The 18102-nt window shown below is 35.6% G+C and overlaps 3 protein-coding genes across 4 annotated transcripts; all 3 read left to right on the forward strand.

Moving 5' to 3' along the window:
* The first annotated feature begins 38 nt into the window (after positions 1 to 38).
* On the forward strand, positions 39 to 2895 carry LOC113495457 (cytochrome P450 4C1-like). Its single transcript, XM_026874182.1, has 3 exons — positions 39 to 556; positions 1285 to 1336; positions 2239 to 2895. The coding sequence occupies exons 1-3, from the start codon at positions 443 to 445 to the stop codon at positions 2430 to 2432; spliced, it is 360 nt and encodes a 119-aa protein (XP_026729983.1). The 5' UTR covers positions 39 to 442; the 3' UTR covers positions 2433 to 2895.
* A 50-nt stretch (positions 2896 to 2945) lies between these two features.
* On the forward strand, positions 2946 to 5666 carry LOC113495104 (cytochrome P450 4V2-like). Its single transcript, XM_026873700.1, has 5 exons — positions 2946 to 2956; positions 3092 to 3243; positions 4128 to 4398; positions 4522 to 4541; positions 5333 to 5666. The coding sequence occupies exons 1-5, from the start codon at positions 2946 to 2948 to the stop codon at positions 5485 to 5487; spliced, it is 609 nt and encodes a 202-aa protein (XP_026729501.1). The 3' UTR covers positions 5488 to 5666.
* Positions 5667 to 10052: 4386 nt separating this feature from the next.
* On the forward strand, positions 10053 to 17404 carry LOC113495413. 2 transcript variants are annotated; one of them, XM_026874118.1, is made up of 7 exons: positions 10053 to 10089; positions 11185 to 11351; positions 12428 to 12587; positions 13066 to 13174; positions 13997 to 14128; positions 15327 to 15549; positions 17096 to 17404. In XM_026874118.1, exons 2-7 carry the CDS (start codon positions 11195 to 11197, stop codon positions 17242 to 17244), a joined length of 930 nt encoding a protein of 309 aa, XP_026729919.1. In that variant the 5' UTR covers positions 10053 to 10089; positions 11185 to 11194; the 3' UTR covers positions 17245 to 17404. The 2 variants fall into 2 exon arrangements, with proteins under 2 accessions (XP_026729919.1, XP_026729918.1); XM_026874117.1 differs by lacking the exon at positions 10053 to 10089 and having other exon boundaries at positions 10424 to 11351.
* Positions 17405 to 18102: the final 698 nt, after the last annotated feature.

The following is an 18102-nucleotide window of genomic DNA, read 5'->3' on the forward strand; positions in this document are numbered from 1 at the left end:
TATAAGTCAACGCATTCAAATTTCTCCGTCACGATTCGACCGGTATTTTATATTTAAGATTCTAGTGGATAGCCGTAGATGGCCGTGGATGAAAAAAATGTACCTGGATAGCTTAATTTGAATGATTGTCTTTTGGTTCGATTTAGATTCTGATATTGCCGTGAAAGATCGCTAATGGTAATGGATAAAATATGAATCTGTTCCTTTTTTTTAAGTTTCCTTAAAAAAACAACAGCTGTTAAAAACGTGCTTTTAAAAAGATTTCCTATATTTAAACACTAAATATTTCGAGGACTGAATAGAAATGTATTAAGGAAGTTAAATAAGTACAGTTTATAATTATAACTCTCCATTTTCAGTGACATCTGTGGCATTCGACCCTCAGAAACACCAGGAGTTGTTCGAGAGGTACACAGTGGCCCTCAAAAATATTTTTGCGTTGATGGTCGAAAGATTTCTTAAAACCTGGCTCCTAAGTCCGTTTTTATTTAAAGTCTCAGATCTCAAAACAAGAACGGACAATACCGTCAAAGATCTACATAACCTTTCTAATACTGTAAGTACCTAAACATTTTTTTTAAATCTAGCCCAATATGTACTACTGCTGGGCAAAGGCCTCCCCAAATCCTTCCAAAATTCTCTGTACTGGGCCACATGGAACTAGCCCACGTGGTAAGCGTTAAGACCGTCTCGCCACCGCTTTCTGGGCCGCCCACGACGCAAATTGGTCACTGTCCATGCGGTTGGCACACCCACCCAATCGCATTTTAGCCTGGCAACCTTTTCCCTGTTTTGTTACGCAACGTAGTATTCTAAATTCAGTCTTACAACTTACACCAAGAATGCTACGTTCCATAGCTCTTTGGCTTTCTCATGTATAGTTTCTTTAGCTTTCGTGTACAGTAGATGATTTACATTGCCCGTAATAATTGGGACCCTGCAGGAGTTCTCAATCACCTATCTAATTGTCTTTTCTGATTATTTTTCGTCGCGACGTTTCTATAAGATGTGTTCTGTATACAATTTAATTGACACTATGAAAATCGTTAAAGTCAACATTCAACGCTGAAATGTAGGGAAATAACGTTTTTTTTTCATATGTTACATGCCTTTGACCTGTCATTTCCATGCCTAGAGTGTTTTTTACTTCTTTCTATTTTCACGGCAAAAGCGTTGACGTTTGGCTCTCGACTATAGAGAACGGAGAAGCGTTCCAGTGGGTTTGGCTCCCCAGGACGAGTTCTTAGTTTATATCATAGTTACATTAAAGTACTTTTATTTCAGGTTCTTCAAAAAAGAAAGGCGGTAATAGAGTCCAAAGAATATCCTACAACAGGTAATTGTTATTAGAATTGTATAGTATCAATCAAAACATGTAAAGCATATTTTAATATTTATCAAGTCCCATACTTAGAATATGGCATAAGGCTGTTCTAAGCTATTAGAATATTGTGTCCTCGCTCATCAAAGAGGTTCTCCTTAAATGGGGATGGAAGTAGTTTCCAAAATAATTTCATCTAGTTTAGGGTAGGGGGGAAAGCCGTCGCATTCCGGTAGCTTGAGTCTATAAGAGTCCCACCTTCAGCACCGCCTCCACCTATGTCCAGAGCGACGGAAGTCAATAAAGACATCTATCTTATGCATACTGGGTTCGGTGCCGTCTTCTACCATATATTTTGTTCTACTTAAAAAATATATACTTAAAACACCATCCAATTTCAACCCATCAAAATGATAAAGTTCTTAACAATTTTGCGCGTTACCAAGCCTTTTCCGTCGCATTCGTCTGTACCTTACATTTATAACTAGGCATTAAAAAGATAATAGATAATAATTAACCTCTGCAATTTTTAGTAATTTTTCAATCTTTTTTTAAGGCAAAAAAAGTTACTTGATAGTTTTAAGAACATTATTTTCATGACAAAAAAATTGTTTCGTCATTATATAATTTTGTTTTTAGAGACATATAAAGAGGTTATTAGGTATTTACGCGACTGTGTCAAACGGAGGTTTAAAGTTTTATGAGCATAAATGCATTGTGCTTTGTTGTACAGTTTTATTAAAGTAGGCAGCCAGGGCCAGCCACCTCCTCTTAAACCATAGCAGTTGGTAGAAGCAAGACGGCGTTGGTTTTTTCTCCCGTCTTGTCTTAGCAAATTGTCTGAAACATACGCTTAAACAAATACCAAACTTTTTTCTTTTTTCTCCTTCTTGACATAAAGCTTTATAAACTTACAGATCAATTCAAACCCCTGATGGATACAATTCTGGAATTATCGATAGATAAGGGACTATTAACTGACAGACAGATGAGGGAGGAATTAGACACGATTTTATTTGGCGGCCATGACACTTCAGCCAATACTTTGACCTTTACGCTGATGCTGCTGGGCTCAGACCTCGACAGGCAGGAGAAGGTATACAAGGAGTAAGTAACTAATTTTTCATTTTATACCATTTTTTATCAAGTGATGTTGTGATCCCTATTTTATTGTTGCGCTCTTGCTTTTTTTGGGAATTCTTGACAAACCAATGGCCTTCTTGTCAAAAAATGGGATAAGTGCAGGAGAAAGAAAATAAAACATTTCTATTCCTTCTCCTGCACTTATCCCATTTTTATTTGGGGTAGGCGCAACCTGATTTTTTCTTATATACCTTTCCATCTGACGTCATCTCACAAGAAAACTATTTGCAGTCATATGGTATTTAACACGATCCATCCATCGTTTCCTTTTACGACTACTTTTTAAACCTTTTCCCCTACATTCCGTCCATATCTATGTTCATCACCTTCCTCGCCACATGAATCTCTTTCCAAAGCATAACATGTTCATACTATACAGCAGTAATTCACTGTTACCGGTACCTCGTTCAAACATTCTATTACATACTCATTTCTTACTCTTATAACACCAAACATTCTTCTTTATATTCACATCCCTGACATGGGAGTGACGTCTCATAGGACGAAAGATCTTAAGGACCTAAGACTCACATCACAAGATAACTCTAAAATTTTACTTAAAGAAACCATTCTCTATAACATTTCACTTCATCTACTTTTTAAATTAAAATCTTGATAAATTTTCAGGATAATAGAAGTACTGGGTCCTTCTGACAAGGATGTGGAAAAGGATGACTTAATAAAGCTAGTTTATCTAGAAAAAGTGATAAAGGAGAGTCTTCGCCTGTACCCAATAGCGCCTGCTTTTCCACGAGTGTCACACGCGGAATTGAAAATCAGTGCGTTCTGTTTTATTTTTATACTTGTTTTTTAACAGGTTAAGTTTAGCCGTTATGAGTGTGTATCAGGGGCACTTAAATAGGTGAACCGATTTGGATGCCGTTTTCTTTATTCCTGTCTTTTCTTCAGTAAAAACAACTGTATGATGATAACTGTCCTCACATTTAAAAAACCTCACTTCTGCAGTCTTTATCTGTAAAATTATTTTTTCTGCTTAATATAATATTCAGCGCTATAAAAATCAAAACGTATGATGCGGATTAGAAACAACATAAAAGCAATATTGCGGATAATCCACTTTAGAATAGAATAGAATAGAATAGATTGTCATTTATTTGTAAAAATATTGTTACAATAGTTGCTCCTTAAAATGAAGTTCACAAATTGTACTGTCTCCACAGTACAAATGTTTTATAGTCTAGTATGTGAAAAGGAAGCAATCATACTGCAAACAGCGTTGAAATAACAATACAAAATTGATAATAAAAAGTCTATTGCGTGTTTATACGTGTGAGTAATTCGTATTACTTACCTAAATAAAGAAACAATCCCACTAATATTATAAACGCGAAAGTTTGCGTGTTTGGATGTATTGATGCTTGTTCCTCTTTCACGCAAAAACCACTGAATGGGCTTAGACGAAACTTGGTGCATGGATACTTTAGGTATAACAAAGATTAACACATAAAATAGTTTTTATCCCGGTTTTAGGTTCCCGTGGATCATTTTCTTTCTAGGTATTATTGAAACCGTATTCATAATTAAGTCCATGTCAAACGTAGGGTAAGGAAAGTCAAAATTTCTCGTAGGTAGTCCTCTATTGAATGATAACATTTAACATTTGACTGTCTTATTTAATTATTGGTTACCCTAATGATTACAGATAACTACACGTTTCCATCTGGAACTACATTTGTGATTGACGTCTTCGGCCTTCATCGGCATCCAATATGGGGACCTGATGCCACCATCTTCAGACCCGAGAGATGGGATAACCTGGACTCGTTGCCGAAGGAGTTCAGTCCATTTGGAGTGGGCAGACGGACTTGTATCGGTATATTATTATCCTTTATTTTCCTTTTAACCAATGTTTTGCGATGTGAAAAACATATTAATCCCGGCGAACCGAACTCGTCCCGGGCAGCCGAAGATAGGTAGATCTCGATGGCGTGTAATTGGAGAGGCCTATGATCAGCTGTGAACGAATATGGGCTGATGATGATGAGGTGAGTTGAGGCGAACATATTAGAGGGCTATTTATTATAAATGTGTTATAGAGTGTTCAGTATCCAAAAGGGTAAAAAAGAAAATCTATAACTGACGCTTTGTTGTCCTTCCGTCAGTAAGCCAAAAGGCTATATCTCTGGAACCGTGATAGCTAATTAGGAGAAATATTCATAGATCATGTATTGAAGTCATAAATTTGTTGGTGGGTGACCACTGATTCTTAATTATGTCTGCTGACCCCAATAATGTAATTTGTAGCAGAGTCTTATAGATGATAGATTATTAAAGCAACGTGATGAAATTCACACCTGGTTGTAAATTGCTAGCTACAATATCAATGGAAAGTGAAAAGAACAACAAACAAAATCGTTTCAAACAAAAAAAAAACAGAGACAAATTGAAGAGCTTGTCTTTTTTTAAGCAACCATTTCGATATAACTTATATAAAATGATTTAAAGAAGGTTAACTTCTGGACGACGTAAACGCTTATCACGTGGCCTGGTTTCATGTAGCTCAGGATAGAGAATCGTGGAAGGGTTTGGGAGATGTTTGCCCAGCAGTAGAACACAGTGGGCAAGATGAAAAAAAACTTCCATTATTCGTCTTATTACGAAACTAGCTATTGCCCGCAACTTCGTCCATGTGGTTAGGAGATCTTGAACCGTTTTCGCAGCTCACGTAATCGAAGCCCTCAAAGTCGCAGCGTGATGTTATATAGCCTTCCTTGATAAATGGTCTATTCAACACAATAATATTTTTTCATAACGAACCAGTAGTTTCTGAGATTAGCGCGTTCAAACAAACAAACTCTTCAGCTTTATATATTAGTATAGATTAAAGTAAACTTTGATATTTTCCAGGAAAAGTGTACGCGATGATGTCAATGAAAATATTATTAGCGCATCTTCTAAGGCGATTCAAAGTGATTTCGGATATTACCAAATTGGATCTCAAGTTGGACTCGCTGTTAAGACCTGAATCCGGTTACGAAATCAAAATAGAGCTGAGACAATAACGTTTGATTGATCCTTAAATAAATATCTATTAATTTGTTAAGTGTGATTTTTCATTAGATACAACCAGGGCCCTGATTCTGCTAATTACAATGGCCGATGAATGAATGGCAATTGGATTATTATTCCATTAACTCATAACCATCATCCTAGCCTTTTCCCGACAACTTTGGGGTCGGCTTCCAGTCTAATCGGATGCAGCTAAGAACCAGTATTTCACAAGGAGCGACGGCCAATCTGGCCTCCATAACCTAGTCACCTGGGCAACAGGATACCCCTTAGTCAGACTGATATTCAGATCTGCTGATGATTTGAAAGATGTGTTTTACGTGCCTTCCGAAACACGGAGGACGAGTTCGTCCGTGTCCGGTTTCCTGCCAAAAGGGTCACCCATCTAAGGCCCAACACTGTCAAGCGTAGCTCAACTTAACATCAATCAATTTATGCAGTTATAGCTTAGCTACGAGCTCCATTATTCCTTTTCGTTGTCATGTATTTCAAAGCCACTTTAAAATACACAGATAAATAGAATATAAGGGTGAATTTCAACAGGTCCAATAAAATCTTCATTTCCATGGATTTTTTATTCTTTAACTTTAGAACAAGAAAAAATAGTGTTTACTCAAGTTTTTGATCAGATATGCAGTTTTGCTTAATATCTAGCAGATAGCTTAAAAAACTTACGAGATATACAAGACTGAAAGTTGCGTGCCACGGCAATGAAACATGCCTCTATGGCAATGAAATGTTATTATATTTAAATGATAAGGTTAACAATTGAAACAGAAATAAATACTATTAATTTATACGTAATAATAATAGAATATAATATGTAAAAATCCAGTAACACATGATATTATTTTTATAATATAACTATGTATAAATAGATGCATCCCTGTCCAATAGCGATGAAAACATAAGTCACGGAAATGAAACACGTGTCCACGGCAATGAAAGGAAACTGTTTTACAAGGCACGGCGATGATGTTTTTTTCATTCCCGTGTATTTTTTTTTTCATTACTATAGCAAATTTTGTCCACGGAAACCACGGCAATGAAAGCACTGCGATGAAAATCAAGGGTATAATTTAATTTACTAAAAAACTGGTAATAATTCACAGTAATGAACACTTTACAAATAAACTTAATATAAATGGCATTGTATTGAATGCTCAATCGAGATTAAAAACTTATTGAAATAGAAATTAGACCTATCCACGGCGATGAAAGAAAAAATGTCCAGTACCGAAAAATCGAATTCTTTTAATTATGGCTCGAAAACGCAGGCACGTACACACGTCGTTCCTTGTCAAGCCTTTCGACGTTACTTATATGCAACGTTTAACGCACAACGGGAGCGACGCAAAACGTTAGAATATGCAATATTCTCAAATATGCTAAGAACATGGCGATGAAAGGTAGTTCTGGGACAAACGGTTTTTTATTAACCATACGTTGTATTGTTTAAATATTTGAATAAATGTATTCCGAGACAATACTTTAACTATTCACGAATCAAATAAAACTAAGTTTTAATATAAATAACGATACATTTTTGATCAATGATGTATTTAATACATCAAGGTGACGTGCGGACAAACACGGGGATGAAAGATTATGTGGTTTAACTTTTTTTTTTGGAAATCCTATTAATTCTATTAATAAAATATTTAGTGCTACAGATAGATTTTTATGCCATCTACCTAAAAAAAAATGTTAGAACAATATAACAATGCTTTTTAGTACCGATTTCATCGAAGCCACACAATTTTTGGGTCCGGGAAATTCACCCAAGGACGTCATCTTATATTGAAACAGTCACACTATACCATATTTTAACAAATAAATTTATCTTAATCTTTATCTTTATTTCGGTAGCTAATTTAATTAACAGAAATAAGTATTTTATTTTATTTTAGTAATCACTGCCAAGGTATTCCCATAGATAGAACAATGAAAAAAATTAGACATTGTTATTTTTTACTCCAACCATACAACTTAAAATAAACTGATTTTAATGCCATTTGTACTCGAGGCAACGCAAATTCCTGATTTCTTATACGATTACACGGTATAGATACCAGAAATCACCAAATTAAATTAATGACTGTGCTATTCCTAGGGAATAAAGCTATTTATTTTAATCGTTAATATATAAATGTTATAAAATAAATATACACATGTGATAATAAAAATACTGCCAAAAATAAACAATAAAAACAACTGAAATGCATAAGGCTATTATCATATACGTGACAAATTGAACACATTAATATCAATAGAGTTTACATGCATACCTAACAAGTTGAATAAGAATTACGATAGTCATCTCCTAAACCTCGCTGTGCCCGACAGGGTCCATACTGTTCTCTGGTAACATGTATGTGTACTGTGGAAGCAATAAAGTATTGTGTATTTTGTACCAATGACAGCACTGTAAACGAATAAATCATAAAAACGAAAACTATACAATCTAAACTTATCATTTCCCAAAATTAAGAGTTTTTGTCGTTAATGCTGTGCCAAAGAAACATATAATGTGTGTGGAAAGACGTGAAACTTCTTTACGCATGCTTGACTTGTGGAATAAGCTGACGCGTGACGTAAGCGTTACGACAAGTGTGATCGGACGAGGCAAACCGGAGTTGACTGGGGATATAAGAGAGAGAAAACAGTGCGCGCATATTACTTTCTCTCTCCCTCTTATAACCTGTCATAACTAAGAACAGTGCAGTCTAGTAAAAATAATAGATTAGCTAACACTTTTTCCTACACGGAGCGAAAGAAGTGTCACTTCAGTCTTGCGGTCATAGGTACTTTTTTAGTCTAGCCAGTCACCTACATGTCCTTCAAGGATCGGACAGAGTTTTTCATACCTTCACACTGTGGACAATAATATTGTGAGTCGCGGAAGAATAGATATAAATTATATTATTTGCTGGAAGCCAAATGAGTAGTGGATTTGACGAATACAGTTACATGGCATCAGCGTTGCCAGACGTCCCGATTTTGGCGGGACGTCCCGATTTTTTAATGAAATTTAAATGTCCCGCGCGGGACAGGCTCAGTCCCGATTTTCGGAGGGAACTTGACCGTACGCCTTTCGTAGGATTTACACAGACTATTGTTTGAAACTAGTGGCGCAGCGTGGTGGTCGCCCGGGGCGGATCCACACCAAGTACCTACGACTCTAAAAAAAAAGCTCGATATATTTTTCGCAAGTCAAATAAAAAGATAAAAACTTGAAGACCTTTGATTATAAGTAGGTACGTGTTTTTTACTATGTCCCGCTTTTTACGGAAGAATCCTGCTATTTCACTCAAAAAGTACCTAAGTCCCGACTTATCAGAAAAAAAAACTGGCAACGCTGCATGGACGGTCTTTTTGAGAAAACCTTTGGATGGAATTGATTTAAAAGGTGCAAGAACAACATTGTGCAGAGAGTCCGCAGTGCCAAGCTAAGAATAAAATAAATGAAAAACTGACATTAACTATAATAAATGTATATACTAATATCTATAAAAAAAATGTATATTACTAAGTGTGTTTAATAGGGTTGATGACTGGGTATAAAAAGAAAAAATCTCATTAGTCCCTCAGTTAGATAATTGAAAAGTATGAGACACGTATTTTTTACTTTTTCAGAAAAACTAGAATTGACAAAGATTAACTGTTTTAAAGTTTAGGAGAGGGGGCTTGTGACGTAACGATATGGTAAAATTTATACTCAATCGTGACGTCACGCGTAAGTTTCATTCACTGTAATTTGGTCAATTTATGTTTGCGGGACATATAAAAAATACGTATCCACTATTATACAAAAAACTACAAGACGGACACTGCAAAAAAAATGTCATCATCCCTATTATATCCATAACGCAATGTAGAAGCCCAAATTTCATGAAACTAGCTCAAACTGTTATAAAGATATGAAGGTCGAAGTGTATCAAACTGACGGACCGACAGACATCATATATACATAGAACCTACACCTGATCTACTTCCAGATGACTTAGAAATACTAAAAGGCTCGGTAATTGTGTGTAAGCATAGGAAAACTTCGAAAAAAATAGGCGACAGATTCAAATACGTTACTAATGAACTAGAATAGAGTTCCAAAATACTGATTGTTTGACAAGTATAATTTCTAATAATGTTAGATGGATTCATAGAAAGCTTGCTTACAACCTAGCTTCTGTTATTAACATAACTAGCAAGGTCGTAGAGATATACAACCTTTTCGTTTGCGCTCTTTTTATATATAAGTTCCTTGTATGGCTTAGAACTTTTAATAAATCCCTCCAAAACATTCTGTAAAAAACTAGCCAAGTCTCGATTGTCACCAAAAATTAATAAGAAGTACACAAAGACGTCGCTCCGTGTGCGAGGGACCAAATTAAAAAAAAATATTCCAATATTTATACATATATTCAAGTTTCTTAATTTAAATTCTTGTCGTATACGAGTAGTATTCAATTGCCGCCCGAAGCGGTTGGCCGTTAAAGATATATGAAAAAAAAAGAATTATATAATTTTAAATATTTACATTTATTTTTTAAATTAATTGAAAAGTTTCTCTGATACTTCGGTTTGTTTATATTTCTGTAAGTATTTTTTGTGTCCACTTGCCTTATTCATTTGTTTGCATACAGCACGCTTTTGGTAAGTACACTTACTCTAGGCCGGTCAATGAATACTTAGTTTAGTTATTTGATTGTGTGTCAGCCTTCAGGTCAGGAACTCATTAAACTACTATAAAATTGACTCATGACTAGATGTCAAATTTCATTGAAATTGATTTTGCTATTTGATGCAGGTTTTGCTAATTAACGCTGTTGTTTCTTGCCGGTTCTTCACCATAAGAATGACACTTTGGAAAAGTGCAACTTGCCATTATTGTAACGTTTTAAAAGTACCTGGAAAACGGCCTATCTGAAATAAAAAACTTTCGATTTCGAGTTTGAGAATTAAGATTTTTTTAGTGGGTGTAAGTGGTATGTACTAGAGTACTCGTGCAACGAGAGAGGGAATCGCTTGACTTTCTAATAAATAATACCAGCTTATAAATTTACTGCTGGTATCATACCTACTCATATATAGCGATCATTTGAACATTAGTGACCAAGCTATATTGCAGATTCTAATATTTTAAATCTAACCTAGATTTAAAATAGAATCTGCACTCCTCACTTTCCTTCAGGGTTTATCAGTATCTAGACTCTTAGGCAAGTAAATTTTAAAATGTCACATTGTTACTTGCCTACGTTTAGATCGAACCTTCAAATCGAAGAGAAGCAAGGTCACCGCGACATTATTTCCAACTAAAACCATTTAATTGTAATTTATAAACTTTCATTGAATTATAATTACTTTTCGAGTCTTTTCATAACTAAGTGTATATACATCCTTATAACAGAGTTCATTCTTGTTCTTAATTTCAATTAATCAATGTCAGCTTATCGCTTGCTACTACTTCATAGAACTTAGTCGGGCCACTACACTTGATCCTTCCCCTTATGCATACAATACAAGCCAGCTGTCTTAAGTAGGATGATCGGACTATTATTACATTACCATTTGAATAAACTAACAATTTTCGAAAAAAAAATATCTTGGCATGGAAATTACCCGCGCAAAGCCGCAAACATAATACACCCCAAAACATACGTGCAGATTTTCAGTCAATTTTTATTTTGCAGATCCAAAAACATGGGTAAGGACGAGTGCTCGCTGTTTCACTGCACAGAAAAGGAGAAAGCTGAGATCCGAAAAGAAGTCGGTGTAACTGAAGCTGCCATCAACGATGGCGTGGACGCTATTTTTGAGTGGTTCAATAAACAACCACACTTAGCCGAGGCTGGACTCAGTACGTACTATTAAACATTATTCATCCAATTTCTTTTCTGCTTTAGGGGCCCAGACCCTTTGACCAAGTAACATTAAAGATAACGTTAAATTTTATGGTAATGACAGCTCGCATTAATTCACTTGACTTATATCAGTCGTTTTCATACATTGGCATAAAGCGTTTTCTATCAAGGCTAGGAAGGCTGTTGAACTTAGACACTTGGAGCTAAAGAGAGTTATCAAAAGTAGTCGCCTCTGCCACAGCTGTATGCCTCTCCTATAAGAGGTGGCAGGTTTCTGCTAATGTCCTGCGGGTGGCGGTTAGGCCAAGAAGAAGACGGACGCGCCGCGATGCGCGAATTTTCTTTCTTACACATATATTTTATCTTTTATCTTTATCAGGCTTAGCAATTTTGTGATAGACAGAACATGCCTTATACAAAATTGGTATGATTCCTGAAACTCATTTTATAATTTACTTTTTTCCTGTAAATTCTCTCGTCTCGAAAATTTGTAGCAGCAAAAACATTCCCTTCTCACGCAGTCGGGTAAAAAGCTAATGTGGCAATCCAGGATTTGAGCTTCATGATTACCAATTTTTTTCGATTTTACGTAGCAATTTCAGCAATTTTACCAATGTTTTATTTATATACACGAAACTGTTTTTGTTTACATTATTAACTAAACGACATTCACGACTTCGTTGAGTGTCAAAACACTGAGCTATAAATAGAACACATTTTATACGACAAAATGATTAATTGATTTGGAACCGGTTTTGTATCATATAAGCAAAGCCGGTTTTTTCTTGTTTTTTTATTAAACCGTAAATATCTTCCAAAACCCGGGTTAGAATCATAAATAACGAAAGTTCAAATTATATACATTTCTCCGAGAGCTTACACAAACGAATCGCTCAAATGTGAGGTCGTGGGTTCGATTCCCACCCGGGGTAATGTGTGATGACCACGATATTTTTTCTAGTTTAGACTAGATGACGTTTTACTATTTTGCTCTTCACACATATATTTAAACCATGCCGAGAAATTCTCAGGCAATCACTAGTTTATTAAAATATATTCTTTTTTTTTGCAGCAAGGGTTCATGCTGAGATGATGATAATCATATCCAAAGGCTCTATAGAGCGAGCGAAAGAAAAGATAGATAATCTATACAAATACCGCGCTTTGATGCCTGAGATTTTACAGACACGAAAAGAATTGTTATGTAGCCCGGAGAAAATATGGGACACATAGTAAGTAATACTGTCTTCTGTTTTTTTTTTGCATTCCACGTTCACGTAATAAACAGTAGCCATGTATGAAAAACCATGTCCAATGTTAGAATTATTTAAATGCAAGTTCGAAATGTATACTTAAGTGAGTAGTGATGAGTAAACTATAAGTGGTTTTCCAGTCACACTTAAAAAAATATTAAGGTAAAACCTAGGTCTTTATATAACATCAAAATAAACTTTTCTGTACAGCAGAGCACAAATATTAACACAAATTTCGGGAAATATAGCTTAAGTAAGAAAAATATATTTTGGGTAGTTTTAATCTGTATTGAATCGGGGGAAATTTGTGTCAGTCTAGAGTGCCAAACCAGTGAGGGCTTTTCTGGGTCCTCAAGAGGACAAATAAGACCTTGCATCCATGGTTCCTAAGGAAACTGTTACTTGAACCGCAGACAGGTGCACTGAGAGTACTAATTTTTTTTTGGTTTCTTTTCAGCACTGCTTTGCCCATGCAGAAATTATACGAAAACCGGAGAATATTTTTCCTTTTTATAAAAGACTCGACCGATTTAAATAACCTGGAACTGTACAGGAGGACACTTATGGTAAATGAAATCAAAATATAGGAGGGATGACAATGTATCACGATCATTGATAGAAAGATTTTTGTTTGTATGGTGCGGTTTTTTTGTCTCGCAAACATGAATTCGTCATATTAAAGTGAACGGAACTTAAGCGTGACGTCACTTCTGTGTATAAATTTTGCGACGTCGTTATGTTGTATTTTTTTCTTTATTTCGTCACCATTTAAACTTTCCCTGCACTTCCCTTTATTTATCAAGACTAAAATAAACCAAATCAGTTCAGCCGTTCTCGAGGAGCAGATCATTTTTATATACACCGTGATTTTTTAGTCGTCTTACAAAAGCAGCCCAGTTCATCTATTCAATGACTAGAACACGTTCATGATTAAAAAAAATAGGTATTTAAGAGATTTGAATAAATTTAAAATGCAATTTTTATTCAATATTATAATGCAATTCGTAGTTTTTTATAAACACAGCTCTGTTGCGAGCGCTGTCCGAGCCTTTAACAATGGTGAGGGGCGCGGGCGGCGGCGTTTTTATCATTTTTAAGAGTATTTTCATATTTCTCTTGTTTAATTTTTCTTCGTACTTATTATCTGTTGATGATAAAAAAATCGCGCCTAGGGGTATTTTACGTCGGATACATGAACTGGGCTCCTATTGTAAGACGACTAAAAAATCACCGTGTATATATAAAAGACGAAGATAAAAGCTAGATTAAAAAAATATTGACTCATTAAAGTTCAAAATTAAATGAGATCGTAAAAGAAATCGTATGCAAAACCCAAATTCTTTTTCACGATACGATCTATAATACTAAATGTTTGTTTTTTGTTTCAGCTTATAGATTTAAGAATGAAGTACGACTATATGCGTGGTGATATATGGATATTAGACTTGAGCAACGTTTCTCTGATGCAGGTTATGACTCAAAACCTTATGATATACAAGAAGATTGCACTGTTTTTCATGGTGAGAAATACAAATAAATTGAGATTGATAATTTTAGGATCAATCAGACTGCCACATCTCAATATAAGCTTAGCGAAGAGCTCGTAGCTAACCTACTGCTGTACAAGTTGGTCGACCACAGGTTAAGCTTCCCTTGATACGGTCTGTTCGTGGATGAGAGACCATCTCTGTCACAACGTGTTCCTTCGTGTTTCGGAACGCATTGAAAATGACGGGCCAAAATTATTTCACGGGAACATAAAATCGGGGTAAAAACTATCATATATGTTATCCTGGTTATAAACTATCCGTGTACCAAGTAACGTCTAAATCTGCTCAGTGTCTTTTGCGTGAAAGACGAACAAACATCCATACATGCGAACTTTGGGGTTTTTATATATTAGTGGGATTTGTAATTCTCTAAAGGTAATTTAAACGCTAATTAAATATAATAATAATAATAAACTTACATATTGTTTCCGTGGGAGCATGTTCACATTCTTACAGACCGGTTTAATTTGCAGAGTTGTTCTCTCGTTTTCAATGGTATTAGATAATTAAATAATTCCGCGATTCATATTATATTATAATAATAAATTAATCAAAGGTCTGTATTACCTATTCTCTTATTACATAAAAAAATAGAGTAATTTTATGCCGCACAAAACCGTTTAAATGGTTTGACTGTGGGAACGAGTGTCACTTGTATTTATAAATTTAGTAGTATTTTGTAGTTTATTTTTATATCTATTCTACCCCTACAATAATGATTCATATACGATTTATTCCGTATATTTGACTGACTGGACTGTTGGTCTAGTTAGTGGCCCTAACTGCTATTCCGGAGGTCGTGGGTTCGATTCCCACCCATGACAAATGGTTGTGTGATATGCACGATCATTAAGTCTGTGGGTGTGAATGTATTTAGAAATACATAAGTATGTTTATCAGTTGTCTAGTACTCATAGCACAAGTTTTGCTAAGTTTGAGACTAGGTGGCGTTGTTAGCGGATAGCCGAGTGGTCGAGGTCACCACGCCAAACCCACTGTTCGCGTACCCACTATGCGCGTTGTCGCGGGTCCGATCCCCGCGTTGGGCAAGCATAGTGTAATCCACGAATGCTTGCCCTTTGTCTTAGTCCATGTGAAGAAATGAAAAATTCTTGAAATTATTAATGCAGGAGTCGTTTTTTTATTGTAGTATTATTATTATTTGCAGAAGGGCTTGAACTGGCGAATTCATGCTGTACACTGCATCAACAACTCAGCACCGGTTGGTTTGGTCCAAAGGCTGATTGACTTCGTCGGATCATTCATATCTCCACTGATTTTGAGCCGAATAATCATCCACGACAGTATTGAAGACCTTTATAAGCACGTGCCCAAAGATTGTTTGCCTGAAAACTATGGCGGCAAGGAACCTCATACCGACATACTAAGAGGTAAGCAATGTGGAATTAATGCTCATGCCTTTATCACCACGCTACACCTAATAATAATAATAAAAATAAACCGACGTGTCTCGGGTTGGATCCCCGCGTAGGACAAGCATTTGTATAAATCACGAATGCTTGTTCTGAGTTTGGGTATCTTGTACGCGGACCAAGGATTGAATCCATGCAAGTGTCATTTTTCTTTTTTTAAATTATACTTTAAGTAAATTAACTGCATAAATGCGAAATATTTTTGTCGGTCTGTCACTTTTTCACAGTCTAGACTCTAGAGTCTGAATATATAGGCTATTTTTTAACTGGAAAAGGGGTTGTAGTCAATGTTTATATGACACGTTTTTTGGAAAGACTACTAGGCTTTCAAATTTGTTATAAATTTTTATACATTTAATATCATGAAATATTTGCGCATGGTTCTTTGGGAAATATAAATTCGGATGTTTGTTGCTCATGCAAAAACTACAGGATGGATTTTGAAGAAATTTTGCGGTAATGTAGCTTACATTTTATCTCGGCATTCCCACGGAAATTGACGAAACAGATTACACCACACGCTGTAAACAGAAGTCTACGCGGACGGAGTCGCGGGCAACAACCAGTAATTTTTAAAGCAAACAAGCATACACAATTATGGGCACTTGCCTGAAATAAAAAACAAATGATTCACGAAAATTCTGCCACTCTGCCACACATTCACGTTAAATTTGTCAAAATAACATAATTATTAATAATGTTAATAAATGTGCGTAAAATAAAACAAAAATTGCTTGCAACGTGCCATAATTGTTTTTTGTGTTGAAAAAACAGATTATACTTACATTTAATAGGCACATTAGTATAAAAAAAACTATTTCAATAATCACTATAATTATTTTAACTGTAGGCTAATCTAGAAATTAAATAATCATATATTTAAAAACTAGATGTTGCCCGCGGGCTCGCTCGCTACAAATCGAAACTGGTCGATCGAGAATCGGGATAAAAAATATTATTCTACGTGTTAACCCTAAAAAAAAATGCGGACAACATCACATACATTGTTCTAAACCCAAAGTAAGTTGCTAAAGTACCTGTGTTATGGAATTCAGATACAACGAAGGTACCACAAACACCCAGATCCGAGACAATTTAGAAATGTGATTATTTTTTTAAATTGACGCGACCGGGGATCGAACCCGGGACCTAAGAGCTAGCGACACCTTGAAACCGGTGCGTACGCCACTCGACCACGGAGGCCGTCTAATACGTACACTGATAGTTTATAATCCTGGTTGTAAACTATCAGTGTACCAAGTTTCTTCGAAATCCGTTCAGGGGTTATTGCGTGAAGGAGGAACAAACATCCATAGAATTTTCGCATTAATGCCATGTGCATTATCCAATTCACATTTTACTATAAGTAATTAAATATTGAACAGGTATAAAAAAAATCATAAGCGGTCGAGTCGTTTCGGAGGAGTTCAATTTCGTACACCGTGACACGAGAATTCAATATATGAGACGTAGATGTTAACATGAAGATTTTGTTTGTTTGCAGAAAGAATGGAAAATGAAATGAGAAGGCCGGAGATTACCAAATACCTAATGGACTGTACTAAAATGGTGTCTAACGAGAGTTTGAGGCCAAGAGACGATCATTCAGAGGAATACCTAAGCGGGTCCTTCAAAAAGCTAGAGTTTGACTAAAGACCCACTACATTTTTTCACAAATTACCTTGTGAACAACGAACAATTGAATAATAAGAACTAATGGCCGCGGTTTCCTTTCCTTTTTAATACCACACAGAATAGGGATTATGAGAATTTTTTTTTTGCAGTGTTCGTCTTTTAGTTTTTTGCATACTTAATAATATAATGGATACATATTTTTTAATTTGTCCCGCAAACATAAATTGACCAAATTACAGTGAATGAAACTAACGCTTGCCGTCACGATTGAGTATACATTTTACCATATCGTTACGTCACAAGCCCCGTCTCCTAAACTTTAAAGCAGTTAATCTTTGTCAATTCTAGTTTTTCTGAACAAGGAAAAATACGTGTCTCATACTTTTCAATTATCTAACTGAGGGACTAATGAGATTTTTTCTTTTTATACCCAGTCATCCCTAAATCCTCCCAGAATTTAATCTTGTGGCGCGGGGTTTCGCAAAAATTCCAGTCGCACGCATAAAGTCGCCTCGACTTAGGCCAAGCGTTCGTGGATCACACAAACGCTAGTCCTACGTGGGGTTGGACCCGCGACACGTCGCGCTCAGTGGGTTTGCCTTGATGCCTCAACCAATCTGCTTCCCGTGCAATCATAATAATTATATATCTTCATGCTAGCAATTTTTTAAAGTAGGTTTTATTTATTCGAAGGAACATAGTAAACTCCTAAGGAAGAAGATCAATGTATCGCGACTTTCGCAACTCTAACGTGCGAGTTGCGAAAGTCGCGATAAGTCGCTAAGGGTATATGAAAGACAATGTGATGAAAAGTGATAAAAGTAAAAAAAAAGCAATAAAAATGGTCAGGTTTATTTATTCATATAATTGGTGAAA

Source organism: Trichoplusia ni, chromosome 6, assembly GCF_003590095.1.
Source record: "Trichoplusia ni isolate ovarian cell line Hi5 chromosome 6, tn1, whole genome shotgun sequence".
Lineage (NCBI taxonomy): Eukaryota > Metazoa > Arthropoda > Insecta > Lepidoptera > Noctuidae > Trichoplusia > Trichoplusia ni.